General features: G+C 53.7%; 1 protein-coding gene across 1 annotated transcript in view; it reads right to left on the reverse strand.

Annotated features, from left to right (window-relative positions):
• Positions 1–8025, reverse strand: part of Prex1 (phosphatidylinositol-3,4,5-trisphosphate dependent Rac exchange factor 1) — a 57597-nt gene extending 49572 nt beyond the window's left edge. Inside the window, exons 1-2 of the mRNA XM_029536294.1 lie at positions 7854–8025; positions 4537–4670 (exon numbers count right to left, since the gene is read on the reverse strand). Coding sequence (XP_029392154.1) covers positions 4537–4670; positions 7854–7949 — 230 coding nt within the window. The 5' untranslated portion in view covers positions 7950–8025. The remainder of the gene's footprint in view (positions 1–4536; positions 4671–7853) is intronic.
• Between the last annotated feature and the right edge of the window lie 10749 nt (positions 8026–18774).

Below are 18774 nucleotides of genomic sequence, written 5' to 3' on the forward strand. Positions count from 1 at the left end.
ACACACACGCTCACACACACACGCTCACACACACACGCTCATACACACACGCTCACACACACACGCTCACACACACACGCTCACACACACATCACACACACACACACACCATTTATCCTTAATCCATCGTCCATCGACGATTCATCCACCCACCTACCATCTCAACCATCTACTGATACTATTTGTAGCCTATCCACCTATTTAAACACCATTCCTCTACCCATCTACCCACAAACTCATTCATCCATCGTCCCATTTCATTAACCACTTATCCGTATACTAAACCCCCATTCATCTACCTACCCATCTATGTTATCCATCCATTCACCTATCCAATCCATCCATTCACCTATCCATCGCCCACTTACCCCAACTCATGCTTTCACTGGGGAACCCTGTTGCCCACACATTCAGTTACTACCACAGCCTGAACGTGGTACATTTCACATCCATCTGCCGGCTTCTAAACTGTGATGTTAAGAGTTAGGGGGGATACAGCCTTGAGAGGAAAGGTGGGTAGACAGCAGAGGTGGGTGGCATCTCAGGAATGGGATTAGTGTCTTTTACGGAAAGGCCTCAACCCCTTCCACCATGCCAGGACACAAGGGAAAGCCCTGCTGGGCACTAGTCTGGTGTCCTATACCCTTAGCTTCTCACGTTGCAGAATTTGAAGAAATGTGTCCATTAAGATGTCCAGTTAATGTTATTTTGTTACGGTCACCCAAACAAATTAAGATATCAAACAAAAAACATCTGGCCATGGTTTCCTATGGACAGGGTACCAAGCGAGGGGCCACATATTCAGTAAGTGCTCATAAATGACTGGCGGGTACCAGGCACCCTGCTCAGTGCTGGCCCACAGGGAAACACAGGAAATCTCGGGGAACTAACTTGTCTTCTGTTGGGAGAGGCCGTCAGAGACACCCTCAGAGCAAGGGCCCTCTGTACCTCCTTGATCCGCTGGGTGGGTGTTCTTTACCCACGGCTGGCTAGGGCTGTGACCAGACCTCTCTTCTCTACCTGAGACAAACTCACTGCAGCTGGCTAAGTCACACAGGGTGGGCACAGAGCAGGCTGAGGACCCTGGACCACAATGGGGCCAGACGCCCCTTAGAATGCAGCTGAATTAGGGAGACCTGGGCTCCTGCTGCATGTGAGAGTCACGTGGTGAGGGATGGAAGACTGGGGGATGAGTGTGACTTCCAGACTCAGGGTTCATGGGCCTGTGACGAGTGAGGGACACACTGTAAGAGCTAGAGGGGCCATGTGCTTCCTCAGGCATGGCTGGCTGAACTCTGCCTTATTATAAATTTACAAGAATGGGTGTACTTAGCCAGGCGTGGTTGCGCACGCCTTTGATCCCAGCACTCGGGAGGCAGAGGTAGGCGGATTTCTGAGTTCGAGGCCAGCCTGGTCTACAAAGTGAGCTCCAGGACAGCCAGGGCTATACAGAGAAACCCTGTCTCGAAAAACCAAAAAAAAAAAAAAAAAAAAAAGAATGGGTGTACTTGTATATACACCAAAGTCCACCCTCCTGCTACCACATATGAGCAGTATGTCTGCGTGTACATGTGTGTGTGTGTGTGTGTGTGTGTGTGTGTGTATCTCTGAGTGCACACCTGTTTATGCAGGTACACTGATATCTGGGAACACATGTGCGTTCATATATGTAGGCACATGTGGATGTTGCATACGCTTGTGCATGTATGGTTGCATATGCAGGACAAATATGCCAGGGGAATGCACGGGTGTCCATGTGTATGGATATGCATCAATGTATACATGGTTGGCCACTTGTGTGCACGAGTGTGGGTTTCTGCCTGTGAGCATGCAGGAGCCTGTGTACACACACACTGTGTACACACACACAGCACCTGGAGAACCCAAACTGACAGAGACTTTAAGGTCACCTACTGGGAATGAGGAAGAACTGAGGAGATAAAAGTCTGGGACAGGTGTGTGGACCAGAAGACAGGACAAGCTCAGACGCACGTGAGCTGCGTGCAAAACATCCAAGGGAAACGGAACAGGAATGGTAGTCTCAGCCTCACTCATGAGCCTTCACCACCCCAGCCACTTCACAGTGGCGCCTGACATGTCTTGTTCACTCTGTAAAGTGCGCCCTCCAGGACAGCAGTGCTTCAGCCCCATGTAATGGATACAAAAACAGCATCGTCCAGGCCTCAGTTTCCCCTACTATAACTGAGAAGATCGCCTTCTTTAGAACACCCCCTTCCTCCTTTGATGGCCAAAGGGAGGCCTTGGCTTCTAAACCAACAAGAATACTCTGCCACTGTTGATGGGAGACGGCTCCACCCACATCCCAGACAGGGATCGGGAGAGCCAGCAGCTGCCTAGCCACACCAGGTACTTCCTGTGGCCACTCCAGTCAGTCAGGCACCATCCACCAGCAGCTGAGCCTGCCCACAGGACACTCAGCCTCTGGCCTCTGGCCTCGTGCCTGGCCCTCTCAGGAGACCAGTGTGCCCTTTCCCTCAGGCCAACTCCCTGTGCCACTCAGGAAGGAGTAGCCTTCAAAGAGCATAGCCTAGCCAAAGGAAGGCTAGAGACAACCCCCACAGAAGCCAAGATGGTGGAAGATACTGCTATTCCTCTCAGGGCAGGTGACACAGAGAAAGAGGGGCCTGGCAAGGAAGCCAGGGGCTAGGCACACACAGCCAGCAGCTGGGAGCTGTCCACAGAGTTCTAAAGGGACATTCTGTTTCCCAAACCCTAGTAAGCTCTGGGAAAAGTGCCTACCTCTAGCGGTCAGGGCGGGGAAGAGCTAGGGAGTGACATTTTCATAAGCAGTCTTAGGATTGTCAAAGGAGGCCTCTAGGGGTGGCCCTAGCAGGACAGGAGACACAAGACAGCAATGGAGATCCGTACAGAGCAAGCATGTCTACACTGGGAGATGACACGAGGGGCCTGTGGCAAGAAGGACCAACCCCCAGAACAGAGAGGAGAGACAGTAGGAGGGGTTCTGTGCCCCAGGGCTGCCCACAGGAGGCACCAAGAACCCAGGAGTGCCATGGCCCCAGCCGCTAGCCCCAACTTCCTGTCACGCACCAGGCATTTACTACCCTCACCTTCACAATGACCCTGCGAGGTACAGTCAGTAGCATGCCCTGTTTGACAAGCAAGGAAACTGAGGCACGGGCAGAAGGAATTATGGAGCTTGAGAAGTGGCCAAACTCTGAACCAAACACAGAGGACAGATGTGGCTCCGGTTGCAGAAGGGGAAACTGAGCCTGCGCAGAGTGTGTGGAACGGCCACCCATGCCTTGCGGCCTGCTTTCTCACACAGCCTTAGAGCCGGGAACAGACAAGGAAAGTGAACGTGAGGCTCTAAGACAACAGTCCTGAAGGCCACGAGGCTGTGCGTGTACAGCCTTGGTCAGATCACGGCACGGTTACTGTGTCACTCTCAGAACAGGCGCCCTCTGCCCAGCACTCCTCTCCCCATCCACAGTGCATCCGGAGAACCAGCCAATGAGCTTGGCAGCCACCAACCCAATGCTGCCCAGCTGACCACTATCCACCAAGTCTTGACCTCCCCATACCCTCCCTATTAGCAGACCACCAGCCATCCGCCCAGTCACCAACACGCCTGATACTCAGGCCCCACTCCATCATCTACCAAACGAGCCTGTGGTCACCTCCATAGCCTATCTTCCTCTCAATAGCCATACTTGCCCCCAACCCACCAACCCACACCTCTAGTCAAGTCTAGCCAACCGCCTCCTAACCACTAACCATCCCTGCACCCCCCCTCTTCTCATTCCCTTTCCATTTCTAGCCTCTTGACACCCTCATCTACTCTCCACATCCAAAGCTCAACAAACTCGACATCCATTGCTTCACCCTTTCCCACCTCCCTTATCCATCCCTTCCTTTATTCAGTCATCCCCAGGCTCAATGGATCCCTCATCACCCGCTTCCTCCCTCTACCTCCATCCCCATACGTGCCACATTCTTCCCACTCCCTTCCGTACCCACTACCCATTCACCATCCAAGCCTCTAAGGATCTCTCTATCCTTCTTCCCACACACAAGTGTGCCTGCCACCTGTCCCTCACTCCTGGTCCCCACAGAGGGCAAGCGGCCCAGGGAGAGACGTGAAGATGCTGACCAGCTGGTCGTTTCTCCTCCTGTCCAATGGGGAGAGCCTTCTCCACTCCCACTCTGCATCCTGGGGACCTTAGGATCTCAGATGCTGGTGAACTTCCACAACCGTCTAGAGCTGCCCTGTATGATGCAGTGTTCCCGGGGCACAAGGAAACTGTGACTGGGACCCACGGACACATCATGCTAATACACGAACCACTTCAAAGACTGAACATTAAAACATATACGGCAAAATACCCCCTTACTGCTTTTCAAAACTTGACTTAGAGTATCGCCCTGAATACTCAGAAGAAAAAGCAAAGAAAGCCCAGAGAGGGACACTGACAAGCCTGAGGTGTGACTTGGAGAAAGGGGCATTTAGCATTTTCTATTTCTATCACCATGGTAACGGGGGGGGTAGCAGCTCACCTAGATTTCCGCTTGCAGTAGACAAGCAGGTTGTCAAAGAGGAAGAAGGCTCTCTCTTGGATGTTGCCTGCAGAGATCTTCAGCAGAGTGCCCTGAAGGAGGAGCTGGGTGCAGATGTCTGTGAGGTTGGAGCCCTGGGGAGGCAACGGAGGGCAGCAATGAGCAGCCAGGGACACATGCATCTAAAGTCTCTCCCCTTGCTGCAGAGGGAAAACACCCCGGCAAAAGCAACTCAAGGGAGAAGGGTTTACTTCAGCCCCACGGTTCAAGGTTACAGTCCATCACGGTTGGGTGGTCACAGAGCAGGAGCCTGAAGCAGCTGGCTGCATCACATCCACAATCAGGAAGCAGAGAGCAGTGAATGACCCTGCTGCTCAGCTCTCTGCATCTGCACAGTCCAGGATCCCAGCTAGGGAATGGTCCTGCCACAACTCAAAAGGATCTTTCCACATCAATGAATTTAAGACAACCCTTAGAGGCATGCCCAGACTCTAAATAATCCCTCACCGCTATACCTGGAGGCTAAGAGACATACCTGTCTCCAAGGTGATTCTAGACCCTGTCAGCCTGACAACGCTAACCATCAAGCACCTCCCCCTCCATACCCCTCCATCCCTATCAACTTCCACACATTAAGCTCTCAGCAGACAAGAAGCCAAGGCAATGGGATGGAGGGCTGTGTGGGCCAGTGCCATCAGTGGACTGCATGTCCATTTACAGGAGACACTCAGAGGTGTAGGGAGCTGATACACCAACTCGTGTGGCTAACAACAGGCCCTAGGGGGATGTATCCAGTCCTTTAAGGGACTGTTTTTTGTCTAGCTGTCCTGTGGCCTGTCTTTTCCTGTGGTCTATTTGAAATCTGGCTTGTTGAGCCTTCCCCACAAGATAAGCACTCCTGTAAGGACAGGAGATTTCTAGCACCTAACGACCTTCCCCGGGATGCAGGAGGGGCTTGACAGATGCCATGTGGGAATGTTAAGGCAAGACTCTGGGAGCGCTTGATCCAGTGAAGGCTGTGGGCACAGTGGGGGAACAGCTTCAGCCATCACCAAGGGCTGTGGGATGAGTGTCACACAGGCTAATACAGCAGGTGTGCTGAGCAGCAGTGATAAGATTGGGGCCAAGGACCAGGAGAGGCGTTAAGGACAAGCACAGACAGGGACTAAGAAAATCCTGCTAGCAGGAGTCCTCAGAGCCAACACGTAGTGGGTCTGCGTGGAGTCCTGGGTAGGCTGGGCCAGGTCGTACAGATTCCAAGAGCTGAGGAGAGGGGACTGAGCGGAATCCTGGCAAGCTTAGAACCCCTCATTCAAGTAACCCAGATCCTTGCTCCCCTCCGTTCATCTTGGGGAACGAGTTTCACAGGCATTGGCTGCCTGACCAATGACCTACATTCCCCAGCTTCTTTGGCGCCAAGCATGGTCCAAATGACCAAATCACACCAAGGAGGGGGTGATATGTCATTACCTTGAAATAGGTCTATAGCCCCTCTCCCCACGCCCTTATCTCTTTCCAGACATGTAAGATAGCCATAGGGGTTAAGGAAGGGCACTGGTGACAGACGTGTCCAAGGCACAGGAAGGAAAGAGCCCTGTTGGAGCAAAGTCACCCGCCCAGTCTGGCTGGCCACACATCCTGGTCTGCCCTGCATTGTTGAACTCCTCGGAGTACCCCCCCCCTCGGCCCCATGGCATCCAGGTTGTGCCAGTGGGTGTCTAGAGGCTGCAAGGAGCTGAGGACAGCGGCCTGTGACACAGTAGGAAGGCAGGCCATGTGGCACTTGCTCTGGGTAAAGCCACAAGCGGCCCCTACAGTCAAAGGAGCCAGATGCCAGGTTGGCTGCCTTACCGGCCAGCCACCTTGCCTGATGAACACACCATCCTACCTACTCGGGCCAGTTAACAGAAGCTGGAGGGAGGAAGCCAGAAGCTCAGGAAGCTGGATGGAAAGGGGGAGGGGTGTACAGCTAACGCCACAGAAAACCAGGCCCTCCTGTGGTAGCCTGTCTCTCACACAAGTGGGAACCTTATCTCTCCCACCTTCCACCTTGATCGAGGCTAAACCCCAATGCCCCTTCCAAAGTCCATCTGCAAGGGACTCTGGGAGCTGGAGGGCTCTCCTCGGGAAGATGGCCAGTGAGGGAGAGTTCAGGGGACATGTCACCCCCGTTCTCTGAACAAAGCTTCAGTCTTCTCTGCAGCTGGGCCTTCATCCAGGGGGGCGGGTACAAGAAAGGAATATTAAATCCAGGAACACCCAGGTCCTGGTGGTCGGGGGTGGGGGTAGGGGTGTCAGACAGCAATGTCTGTCCCCAGAACCTTTCATCTCAGTTCTTAACCTCTCGCTCCAGCTGAGCTGGGCTTTCCTGCTGTATTTCCTGTCTGTCGTCTTTCTAGAGACACACAGGAAACTTTCAATAGTGTAGGAGGTGAGGGTCAGGAAAGTGAGTTGGTTACAGGCTGAAGAGATGGCTCAGTGGGTGAAGGGGCTTGCTGCTAAACCAGATGACGTGAGTTCAATGCCTAAGTCCCACCCAGTGGAAGGAAAGAGCCGACTCTTACCTGTTGTCCTCTGACCTCTACACACATGCTGTGGCACACTGTGCTCACACACACACACACACAAGTGTGATAAAGAAAAGTCAGTTACATACACTGTGTGGTGTGAAAGCTTGATTCTGCCAACCTATCAGGACCTAGAATCACCTTCTGGACTTCTGGCTGTGAGGAAGTGTCTAGACTGTGTTTACCGAGGAGGGAAGATCACCTTAACCGTGGGTGGTACGATCATCTGACCACAAAGAAGAGAGCTATCTGGTCTCTGCCGGCTTCCTGTGGGTGTGCTGGGACCAGCCGTGCGCAGCTACCGCTCTTCTCCATCACGGTGGGCTGCACCCCCAGCTGCGAGCCACAACAGACCCTTCCTTCCATGGTTCTCATCTGGCATTTTGTCACAGTGACAGGAAAATAAACTAATACTGAGAGATATGTAAATGTTGCCCTTGGTGCTGGCACAAGAAGTGCAAAAGCTTGTAGGTATCAGGAAGGCGAGGCCACGCACAGTTACTGAGGGGAGTTAGCATGGCCCACAGCGACAGAGGCTAAGAAAACGGGCATCTTAGTGGCAGCTACTGGGAGACAGTGTTACCAAGTTTTCTACCGAAATGTGAAATCTGGGATTTTATGTTTCATTGAAAATCAACTAAGCCACTTGTAAGCAACCACGTGAGGCAGGCCAAACTGAGGAGCCAGCCCCGTGATCTACAGCTCCAAGTGGGGGCCCAGCCCCCTCGGCAGAGGGCCCTGACCACGCACCTCCCAGCCTTCGATGTGAGACTGCAGCTGCTCCAGGGCCTCCAGCTTCTCCATCTGCCTCTTGGTCTCATTGATGTTGGAGCAGACAGTCTTCATGGCCTGCAGGGCACTCTGTACCGCGGTGTGGTCAGGGTGCTTGCCGGGGGTCCTCTTGGCCAGCTCCTAGTGTGGGAGGGGGCAGAACAGAGGGTAATCAGTGCAGGGGCAAAGACCCCGGCAGAGGCAGAGGTACGCCGAACCAGTGTCCCAAAGGGCCGAGGAGCAAAGCTAACACCTGCTGGCTCATTCACACGAGTGTCAGTCTTCACAGAGAACTAACTAGATTTGGGGACACCTGGAAGATAAATCCCTGGGTATCTAAGAGGGTGCTTCCAGAGAGGTTTAACAGGGTAGGCCAGCCTTGAACATGGGTGGTGAAATCCAAAGGCTGGGCTTCCAGACTGAGCAGTGGAGAACAGCAGCTGAGCACCAGCATCCACTGCTGTCTGCTCCTTGACTACAGACACAGGGACCAGCCACACCCCTCTCTGTTCCTGATGGGCCAGATCCGAAAACCACAAACCGCAATAAACCCTCCCTCCCGTATGCTGATCTTGTCAGATGTTTCATTCCATCGACAGAAAAGGTAACAAAGACATTCATTTATTCCCTCACTCATTCATTAATTCGTTCTGTGGGTACCATCTGAACTGTCCTTAAAGGGAGAGTCAATACATGAGAAAACAGACAAAAAAAAAAAAACACTTTGCCTGGTGGGGAGCATGGCCTAATACAGAAGACAGAGGCCAGAAAGCTAAGAAAAATCGGGGGCCAGCAAGAAATGCTCAGAGAATCTGGAACAGACAACGTACAAGCATCAATCAGGGAGGCTGGGGACGTGCAGAGGGAGCAACATGGCGGGCAGCCTGAAGAGTGGGCACAAAGGGCATGAGAGGGATGACAGGTGACTTGGAGAGAGAGGTCACAGAACAGGGAGATGGGCAGGTCACAGAGGTGGCCAGAGACACTGGTTGCCCCAGCTCTCTTAGTGAACTGGACAGGGGGACATGCCTACTGGGGCTCATGCATGGCTGTGGTAAACACTCACCTATGCGTGTGTCCAAGGCTCACCCTGGGTTCAGTCCCCAGGACTGAAAGGTAAATAAAGGAACAGGCCTCTCGCTCAGAGGACACCGGGCAGAGTGCGTAAAGCATCCAGTCCGGCTGCTATCAGCTGACCCTTGTCTCAGACACAGGCAGGGGCATTATCAAGGCTGGACAGTGGTCTCCAGAGACAAGGCCTCATGTAGACCAGGCTAGCCTCACGCTTACTATGTAGTTGAAGAACCCTAAACTCCTGATCCCCTGTCCTCTGCATCCCGACAGCTGGGGTTAAAGGTGTGTGCCACCACCATCAGTTTACGCAGAGCTGAGGGCTGGAGCCAGGGCATGCATGCTACTCAAGCGCTGCACCAATTCACCTCCCGGCTGATCACAACCAAAAGATTCCAGCCACTCGCTAGGTGTGGTAAGTGAGATGTGGAAGAGACCTAAGGGCAAGCAGCGGTGGTGACGATGCTAAGGTGGCGGTGCCTGTGCCAGGCCCTTGCCTTCCTCAGTCAGGGCATTAGGATGGCATCAGAGAAGTTTCCTGAACCAGACACCCCACCCACCAGCCTGCCACCAAGCACTTCTCTACTTCCTGTGTTCACGGTCAAGTACCCTGCCTCTCCTGCACTGGGTACCAGGGTAGCTCTGGCTGCCAACTGGATAAGCATAGGGCAGTCCCTCCTCAGCCTCAGCATCACCCCGAGTCCCCTGGCTGGGCTTGAAAGACAGGTACAGACTGTCTGACACAGGAAACTGTGGCAGCCAAAGCCACTGGGGAGGAGGGGCTGGGATCTCAACTCAGGGCCACCAACTTACTAGGGACAGCAAGGGATCAACCAGGCACCAGCCACACTTTGGTCAGCCGGGCAAGCATCCCAGGAGGCCATTACGGAGGAGCAGCAGCTTGTTCACAGACAGCAGCCGTCTCCTACCCCTTACAGCCTGAGCTAAAAGTCCAGCCACTCAGAGGAGGAGTCCCCACAGGCAGCCAATGCCCGGAGCTCAGTCAGTTCCCGTTCCCAGCTGACTGCCTTGCCCCTATTTCTGCCTGAGGTCAGCAATGAAGGTGGGAACAGAAACTAAGCACAAAGGCCAGGCTGGTAAGTGGCCCAAGCTGCGGGAGGAAGTGCAGATTTTGGTGTCTCAGGCCACAGGGGAGTGTTGGCTCCGCTCCATGAAGTTCCAAGAACTGCCCCCGCCCCTGCGCCTCCGGGCATGCCACTCAGGCTGTTACAGGGAGAGGAGTCGGGTGGGAGAGAACTGAGCGGGGGAGAGAACCCCACAATGCACAGGCTTGTTCACATTCAACCTTGCAGGGCACTCCTGGGAAAGGGAAGCCTCGGCCGCGCATCCGAGTCCAGCATCAAGCCAGGCCACTTCCTCACCAAGACCTAACTCGGGGGGGGGGGGGGGGCTGAATGGAAGAACCAAGACTGTCCAACTCAGAGATGAGAACAGAGAAGGGAGCCCTTGTGACCCAGGTCAGGCAATGTGTTCTCAGACACACTCACACGTAAAGCGGCTTCACGATCCTGACACTCTACCTCCTCAAGTCCTCACCATGTCCCCGAGGACACGTCCGAAAGGTGGGAAGAAGAGACTGCAGAACCATGTCCAATCTAGACAGAAATCACCACCAAACAGCAACAGGACGATCCAGAGCTGGGGTGGGGGAGGGAGCAGCTCAGCTGGTAAACTGCTTGTCTTGCAAGAACCTGAGTTTGGATCCCCAGAGCCCACCTTACAGTGACATGCACCTGTAAGCCCAGAAATGGTGAGGTAGGAGGCAGAGATGGTGGATCCCTAGAAGAGGGTAGACCAGCTAGCTTGGCCTACATGGTGAGGAACAATGAGAGACCTGTCTCAAACAAAAGATGGAAGGTACCTGATGACAGACACCCAGGGTCTCTGTCTGTCCGTCTGTCTCTGTCTGTCTGTCTCTGTCTGTCTCTCTGTATCTGTCTCTGTCTCTCTCTCTCTCTCTCTCTCTCACACACACACACACACACAAATAAATACATAATAATATAATAAGAAAATTTTAAAATAAGTGTGGGGGTGGGGGAGGGGTCCAGATGCGCAGTTACCACTTGCTGTTCTTCCAAAAAACCAGAGTTCACATCCCAACACCCCCACCAGGTAGCTCAACTACCTCTGACTCCAGCTCCCAGTAATCTGGCAACCATACTCACATGCACACGCGCGCGCACACACACACACAGAGAGAGAGAGAGAGAGAGAGAGAGAGAGAGAGAGAGAGAGAGAGAGATTAAAAATAAAATAATTTCTTTAAAAATAAAATTGGTGAAGAGAGCCAGGCAGAGGGATGGCTTCTGCACCCAAACCCGTTTGATCCCTGGGACCTACGACCTACGTGGTGAAAGGTGAGAATTCCCTGTTGAATTCAGAACTCAGCTGAACTCAGGTTTCTCTGGGTAAAATCCTAACAGAACCAGGTTCCAAGGAGGCAGACTGCCATCCTGAAAACTCTGGGACCCACATCCAAAGTGACATAGCTGCATGAACTTACGGGGCCCAAGAGGTATTTCTGAAAGGAACTCTGGGCTGTTTGCTAAGCACCTTGGGAGAACGATGACCAAAAAGGCCACTGGGGGAAAAAAAAAGGCCACTGGGCCCCACTGGAGTTCAGAGGGTCCAGAGGGCAGATGCGGGGGACAGTGGCTGGGTGGAGTTGATTACATCTTTATGATGGCTAGAGTTTTCCTTGAGGAAGAGGTCTGCCTTATAAAACGTGGGTACTCATCACTAGGGGCATCGATCAGAGGTTCTGGTCTCCTGTGCATCTTGCTGTCAAACAGCTTTCTAGACCCTGCTGCTAGGAGACAGAGGCAGCCCACATCCACCCTTTGCTAGCAAGTGACCACACTTCTCTGAAGGAGAATGTGCTCACAGTGAAACCAGGGAGCATCCCCTGATGACCCACCAACTGATGCAGAAGTGAACTTCACGGCAAGGAGTGAGCACAGGGTTTATCATGGTGGCTGTTGTTTCCATGGTAACGGTAACTCAGTTCTAGCTGTCTCTACACAGCCAGAGTAAGGACAAGAGCTGCTCAGGTGGGGATCACGCAACAGCAGCAGCACCAGCACCAGCACTGAAACCAGCATAGCGAAGCATTGCCACCCCAAAGAGGAAACTGAGGCACGATCGACAGAGCCTCTAGTTCAAGGCCACGGACAGGAAGTGGGGCATGGTAGATGGTAGTTACAGGTCTCCTCCTGTTATGAGTGCTCTTGTAAACTGTTTAGAAGAGGCCAGAGCGGGATAGCGGGCCACCACACAAGCCAGGGTGTGAACCTGCAGAGCGTCGTTCTACCCCGTGTGGTTTCACAGGTGGCCTGGGGTTCCAGGAAGGGAGGAAACAGGGCCGAGGGCCTGGGCTTCTGCAAGCCACCTCATGCCTCTACCTCCTGCAAGGTGGTGCCCACAGGTACGACACTGAGCGACTACATCCTATCCCCAAAGTAGGGGTGGTCCTGCCACAGTACAACCATAGAGTATAACCCAGAACATGAGCTTATGACACAGAGCCAGCCAGGCAACAAGCAAAAAGTCAGGTGTGGCACACAACTGCTTGCTCGCTGGGTCTCCATGGGGCCCAACAAGGGCTTATGGGAAAACATGAAGAGGAAGATTGGAGGGCAGATGGGACATCCAAACACACCATTCCTGACCCTCTCCTGGGTCATGGGTCCCAGAGATGCCACTACAGGCAAGCGTCCAGTGTAGGTTCGTGTCAAAGCCTGGGTCTTCCTGCCCCCACCTTAGGAAGGGAGACCAAGACCCACTCAGCAAGGGCTTCAGCCAGGACTCAGGTTGGAGGATACAGAGGGATAAGCCCTCTTTTTCCTGAGGATGTAAGCCTGGTGCTGCTGGTGACTGATGGGGAAGCCACCTGAGGGAAGGGCCCACTGAGCTGGAGACATTGGCCTGGGGGGACCCAGATAATGTTTTTTTTTGGGGGGGGAGGGGGTTGTTTGTTTGTTTTTTGGCTGAAGCAGGCCCTGCGGGGAGTCCTATTTTCCACTCTTTTCTGAAAAAGCGAGTGTAAGTTAGGTTTTCCAGGTGTGGAGGTGGTTAAGGACATAGAATGATAAATTAGGTTTTTCAATTATCAGTGGAATGTGTTCATCAAACTAGCATAAAGACAACGCTGGATTCATTACTGGGAGATTCTATGAAACCCACCACTGTCTGTACCCTGGCCTCCCAGATGCCTGCAAGTCAACACAAGGCTAGGAAGCCATGCCAGCATCTCCACAGACAAAAGGGGGGCCTAGAAAGGAAGGGGTGCCAACCACAGGCCAGACTAAACAGAGCAACAACTCTACTTTCTGGGGCTGAGTATAGATTGGGCCTTCCTACACAAGCTCTGCTCACAAAGGCCCCTGCACCAGACTCTTCTACCTAGCTCAGAGGGCGCAGCCCAACAGTTCTGATGCCGCCTCTAGGAATTCTGAGTTTAACAGTGGAGAGCATCTAAAGGTGTGCGGTTCGAATGAGAACGGCTCCCACTTGGCTCACAGGTTTGAATGCTTAAGTCACCAGGGAGCGGAACTGTTTGGGAAGGATTAGGAGGTGTGGCCTTGGGGGGGATGTGTCAGTATGGCTGGGCTTTGAGGTTGAAAAAGCCCACTGCAGGCTCTTCCCCGCCCCTCACCCTTTTCTCTCCACCTGCTACCCTGAATCAGGATATAAAGCTCTCAGCTACTTCCCCATGTTTGCCACCACACTTTCCACCATGACGATGAACTGACCCTCAGAAGCTGAGAGCAAGCCTCCCCCAACCCGCCAAATACTTTCTTTTATAACTGACCTTGGCTATGGTGTCTGTTCACAGCAACAGAAGAGGGACTGAGACAAAGGGGATTAATCAAAGAAAAGGAGGGGCTGGGGAAGTGCCTCAATTACAAAAGTGAGAACCTAGTAAGCCTGGGTCCTCAGCACTTGTGTGACAAACGCAGAGACAGCCTGGTGACTCAAGCCTGTATCCCCAGTACTCGGGAGGCAGAGGCAGGGAAATCTCCAAGTTTGAGGCCAGCCTGGTCTACAAAATAAATATGGAGATCAATAGATGAAGACATTTGATACTGACCTCTGGCCTCCACTCACAGGCATGCGAATACACACACACACACACACACACACACACATATCACAAGTACATAACACCATGTGCAAACACACACACCCATAAACCATACACACATGCCAAAGAAAGAAAAATGAAGCAAGAAAACAGGAAGTGAAAACTTCTAGAAGAACTTGAAAAGATGTCCACCACAGCAGGGAAAGCCTTGACACAGATGTTCTATGCAAACTCCATGCAAATATCTTGAGCAATTCTACCCCGGGGGATCAGAGACCCAGGCCTCCAAGAGGAGCAGAGACAGAACCAGTGATATGTGGTGGACTCACAGCTCCCGGGCCAGCCAGTGCGGGAGCAAGGGGTGCCAGCTGCTCAGGTCCAGCAGGGGTGCTCTGCTCCGTGCAGACACAGCTGGACCTTACCCAGCATCCTCCTAAGCCACCTTCCTGTGGCTAGCTGTGGCTTTGCCTGTGCAGGCCTGGGTCTTCACCTACAAGTGACCACTGGTGGGGTACAGAGTGGCCGCCCCTCAGCAGGACCAGCTGTGACAAGACCCATGCTGCCCTAACTTATTTGGGGGGAGCACTGCTGTATATGTGGTCCAGGTCTGCGGCCCATGGTCAGATCTCCGCAACCCTGAGAGGAGGGCCAGCCCCCCAAGGAAGCCACCCCCAGGCTCTACAGACATGATGCTCCAGAGACAATAGGAAAACTGCAGATACTTGGGACATTCCTTGAACAACTGCAGCAGGAAAAACTGGGGGACAGGAAACAGGAGTGACTGACCCCCAAAGCCATCAAGCAAGTTGGGGACAGAGATAACACAAGGTTTGGCCTGAAAGACCGCCAGCATGAGGTGGTTGATTCCTAGAATGGAGACAGAAGGTAGGATAGGAGGGGAGCCATTCTGGGGAAGAAGAGCACCAGCGTGCACCAGCATGCACCAGCGTGCACCAGCGTGCACCAGCATGCAGGGGGGGCGGGGGTGCTAAGAGCTGTGGATGGTCATAGAAGTGCTGCTCCTCAGGGTCCACCAGTCAATGAATGGACAATAAGGCACAGCCCAGCTCACAGGGGAGTACTACTCGGTCATGAAAAGGGAAGGAAGTATGAACCCAGGCCACAGTGTGAAGTTCATCACACCAAGTGACAAAAGCCAGACACACAGGGATAAGATCTGTGACACCAAGATCCTTATAGAGCCACCAGTGGGAGACTCAAGGCCCAGGCTGGAGTCTGTTACTCTAGCTGTGGATCCAAGGCTGTGTCAGCAGCCAGGACGGGACAGAGCCACAGCAAGGGCCGGGTACCATCGGCAGACAATCCAAAGGTCCAGTGTCAGGCCGGGTTCCCATTAGGGACCAGCTTGCTACATATCAAGGCGTCGTCGCCCCAACTCTGAATCATCTCCCTGGAAACATTGACAGAAAAACTCAATAAAGCTTGAAAATGCCAACTGTCTATCCTGAGCCTGGGCTGAAGAGCCAAAATAGAATGTTCCGGCTATTCTTAGTTCATGTTCAGCTTTGGGGGCTGTTCCCAAAAGGCTTCCACTCTTGCCTACTCCTCTCCCACCCCAGGCTCCCCAACCCTGCAGCCTGTACCACCGGGAGTTCATCGGGAACAAGGGGCCTCACAGAATAGCGGACATCTGCGGGTACATGTTTGCTGGCCGAGGGGACGGGCTGGGGTTGGAGTCATCTGCTGCGCTCCCAGGGTCATCTTGTAGAATGCCCTGGAAACTGTGAGCAAAGCAGGCCTCCCAGGAGGGGGTAAAGGGCCCTCGGCCCTGCTGCTCACTGAAACAAATGTTCCAGTGGCAGGAGCCAAGGCGGGGACACTGAGCAGTTGTCTGTCAGGGAGCATGCCTGTCCCCACAGGAATCTCGGGCCCTGCTGGCTGGTCCCCAGCAGTCCCCGGGCTCCCGATACATGCAGAAGAGAGAGCAGCAGTGTGCACAGCTGTCGAGAGGGCAAGGCCAGAACTCCACCACTTCCTGTGGGTGCTTCCTGCAGAGGCAGGCGGTGGTTTGCCCCAGCTGCCTCCATCTTCCTGGGGCAAGAACCCGATGGGACTAAACCCCAAGCTCTAGAGAAAAAGGAACAGGCCCCAGGTCCACCAAGCTCTGGAGCCACACAGGCCTTCCCCCCCACCCCCCGGGTGACTGACACATATCACTGACCCTGCTTCTCTGCAAGCTCCTGTGACCCCAGACTTGGTCAAGACCCAGAAGCCAAAGGGTTAGCAGTTCGGCTCAGCTCTCGGGCTGCACATAAGGGTTCTTCCTCAAGGGACAGATGAGCAAGGCTTAGAACCCAGAAACGTAGACACATCACTGAGCCATGAAGCCATCGGTGTTCTCAGGCTTCGTTTAGGGAACTGACAAGGCCTACAGACTTCACACCCCAAGCATGGGGGGCAGCTGAGCTCCCAGGCATGCTGCTTCTTACCCCTGATTTCGGAGCCGGGGCTAAGACTCTAGGATGCAACCTGTCAGCAGCAGCAGCTTATGTGCTCTGGGGCAGCCATTTACGTCCCTTCTCTGTGTCCTGGAAGACCTTGCCTGCCCTCCTGACTATGTGAGGGGTGTGCCCTCACTGCGTAACAAACCGAGAAGCACTACGGTTACAAGCTCTGCACCACAAAGGAGAAACTGAGGCATAAGGAGTGGCATGACTTACTCAAGAGCTGGCTCTAAGAAACTGCACAGCTGCAACTCTCGCTCGCACAGGCAGCTGTGGACTACCAAGGCCAGCACTAATGCAGGACCACTGAGGTGCTCGACAGGGCCAGAGAGTGTGCAGCCAGGCTTGCCGGCAGCAGCAGATCCTCCTGCTCATTTTGGTTTGCCTTGAAGGTGAGAGGTTGAGGGTTTCCTCCCCCCCCCCCCGCCCCATTTCAAAGCTTTGCAGGAGCACAAGCCCCGTTCTCAGCTCACAAGTTACAAGAGCAAACTACTTGCTGGATCTGGCCCTGGTCTCCCCAGTCTCTCTCTAAACCCTACAACCTGTGTCTTTCTAAGAACTAAGGATTGGTGTGAATGCAAAACCAAAGGGTAGGGACAGACCACCTCCAAGGGACAGCTCAGGCTCCGTGGCCAGATCCACCTGCAGCTTCGGAGCCCAGTCTGTCCACTGCCTGGGCCCTCACTGAAGTCACAGGAGGATGCAGCTGAGCTCCCTGGGGAGTTCCCTCAGAGGTCCACACGGTCATGGCCAGAGGAGGCACAGGAAGAGCTGAACTCCACTCCCACAGCTTCTTGTGTTAGCACAGCGCCCTGCGTGGGCTGGGGAGATGGCTCAGTCCTGCTGTGAAAGCAAAAGATCTGACCTCGAGATGCGAGCTGGGTCCTTGGCACTCACATAAAGGCCAGGCGTGGTGACACATGGTTCTAAGCACGGTGTTAGGGAAACAGAGACAGGAAGACGGGTTCCTGGAGCTCAACAGCCAGGCAGACCAAGGGCCAGGTCCCACTAAGGCGCTCTATCTCAAAGACAGGTGGCTCCTGAAGAATACTTACACCCAAGGTTGGCCTCCGGTGTCCACACATACATACCCCAACACACACCCAAGAATCATGACCCCAGCAGTGCTGACAGCTCCAGGATCCTGTCAGCGCAGACACTCAAGGTCATTCACCTTCCCCAGCACAAACTGAAGGTTGAGATTTCCCTCAGCATCATCCTTAACCCCCCTCCAGTTCATGGGACAAGGACAGAAGTGGTCCCTGTGAGCCAAGAATGAGACATGAACGGTCAGTTGGATTAGCCTGCCGGCAGGAAGCCCACGATCTAGCCATCAGACAGGCGTCGGGACAGAGTCGGGGTTGGCACCAGCCAACAGCCACCATTTGTAAAGTCTGGGAAAACGGAACTAAGCAGCAGATGGGGACAGGGCCATCCACGAAGCCTGGGACCTGCCTGCCTGTCGGTTCTGAAGCTGAGGATGAAGCTGTCAAGGGTCAGATCTGCCCTGGACCGCTCGGGCAAGACCAGGCCAAAGTGGCTAGCAGGGAAGGTGACAGCAGGTGCGTGGGTGGCTTGCCAAGTCATCCCATGCCGGGCCAGAAGAGCCCGGGTTTTGGTGCCAGCCTGTCTGTCCCTCCTTGGGGTTGTGGCATATGGGTTTCAGTAACTGGCTTAGGGTTCCAGTCTGAGTAAAAAGTAATAGGTTCAGGAACAGAGCACCTGACCCAGATCTCAGCCAATCAGAACACAGTCCTGCTCTGCACATTGCTATTGGAGTAGAACAGAATGTGGGTCCCATCTCAGCCAATCAGAGCATACCACTACCCTGTGGCGAATGACCAAGGGAAAAGCAGTGGTCTAAGGAGGTTGGAAAAACGATCAGAGGTCTAAGCCAAAGTTTCCCGTGATTGGCTAATGTCAAACCACATGACTCAAATCCAAACCATTTGGAATACACCATTCCCTCAGCCGCAGATGGCTGGCCACAGCCGGAGTGACTCTCGGGCCGTCCGTCAGAACTCCAAGAGAGAAACTCACTGGCTTCTGCTGACTTTGAAGTTGACAGGGTGTGAGTCCAGATGCCTACCGCCATCTGCTGCCTTGCTAGAGATGAAGTTAGTTGTGGAAGCCCAGAGAAAGAGGCAGAAGCTGGCCCAGGGCCAGCTCTGCCACCAGACACCACCTAAAAACTAACAGCTTCTCTTAGCAGTGGCAGCCCGGCAGAGCCCGCCTATTTTTTTTTTTTTTTTTTTTT

This window comes from Mus pahari, chromosome 3, assembly GCF_900095145.1.
Source record: "Mus pahari chromosome 3, PAHARI_EIJ_v1.1, whole genome shotgun sequence".
Lineage (NCBI taxonomy): Eukaryota > Metazoa > Chordata > Mammalia > Rodentia > Muridae > Mus > Mus pahari.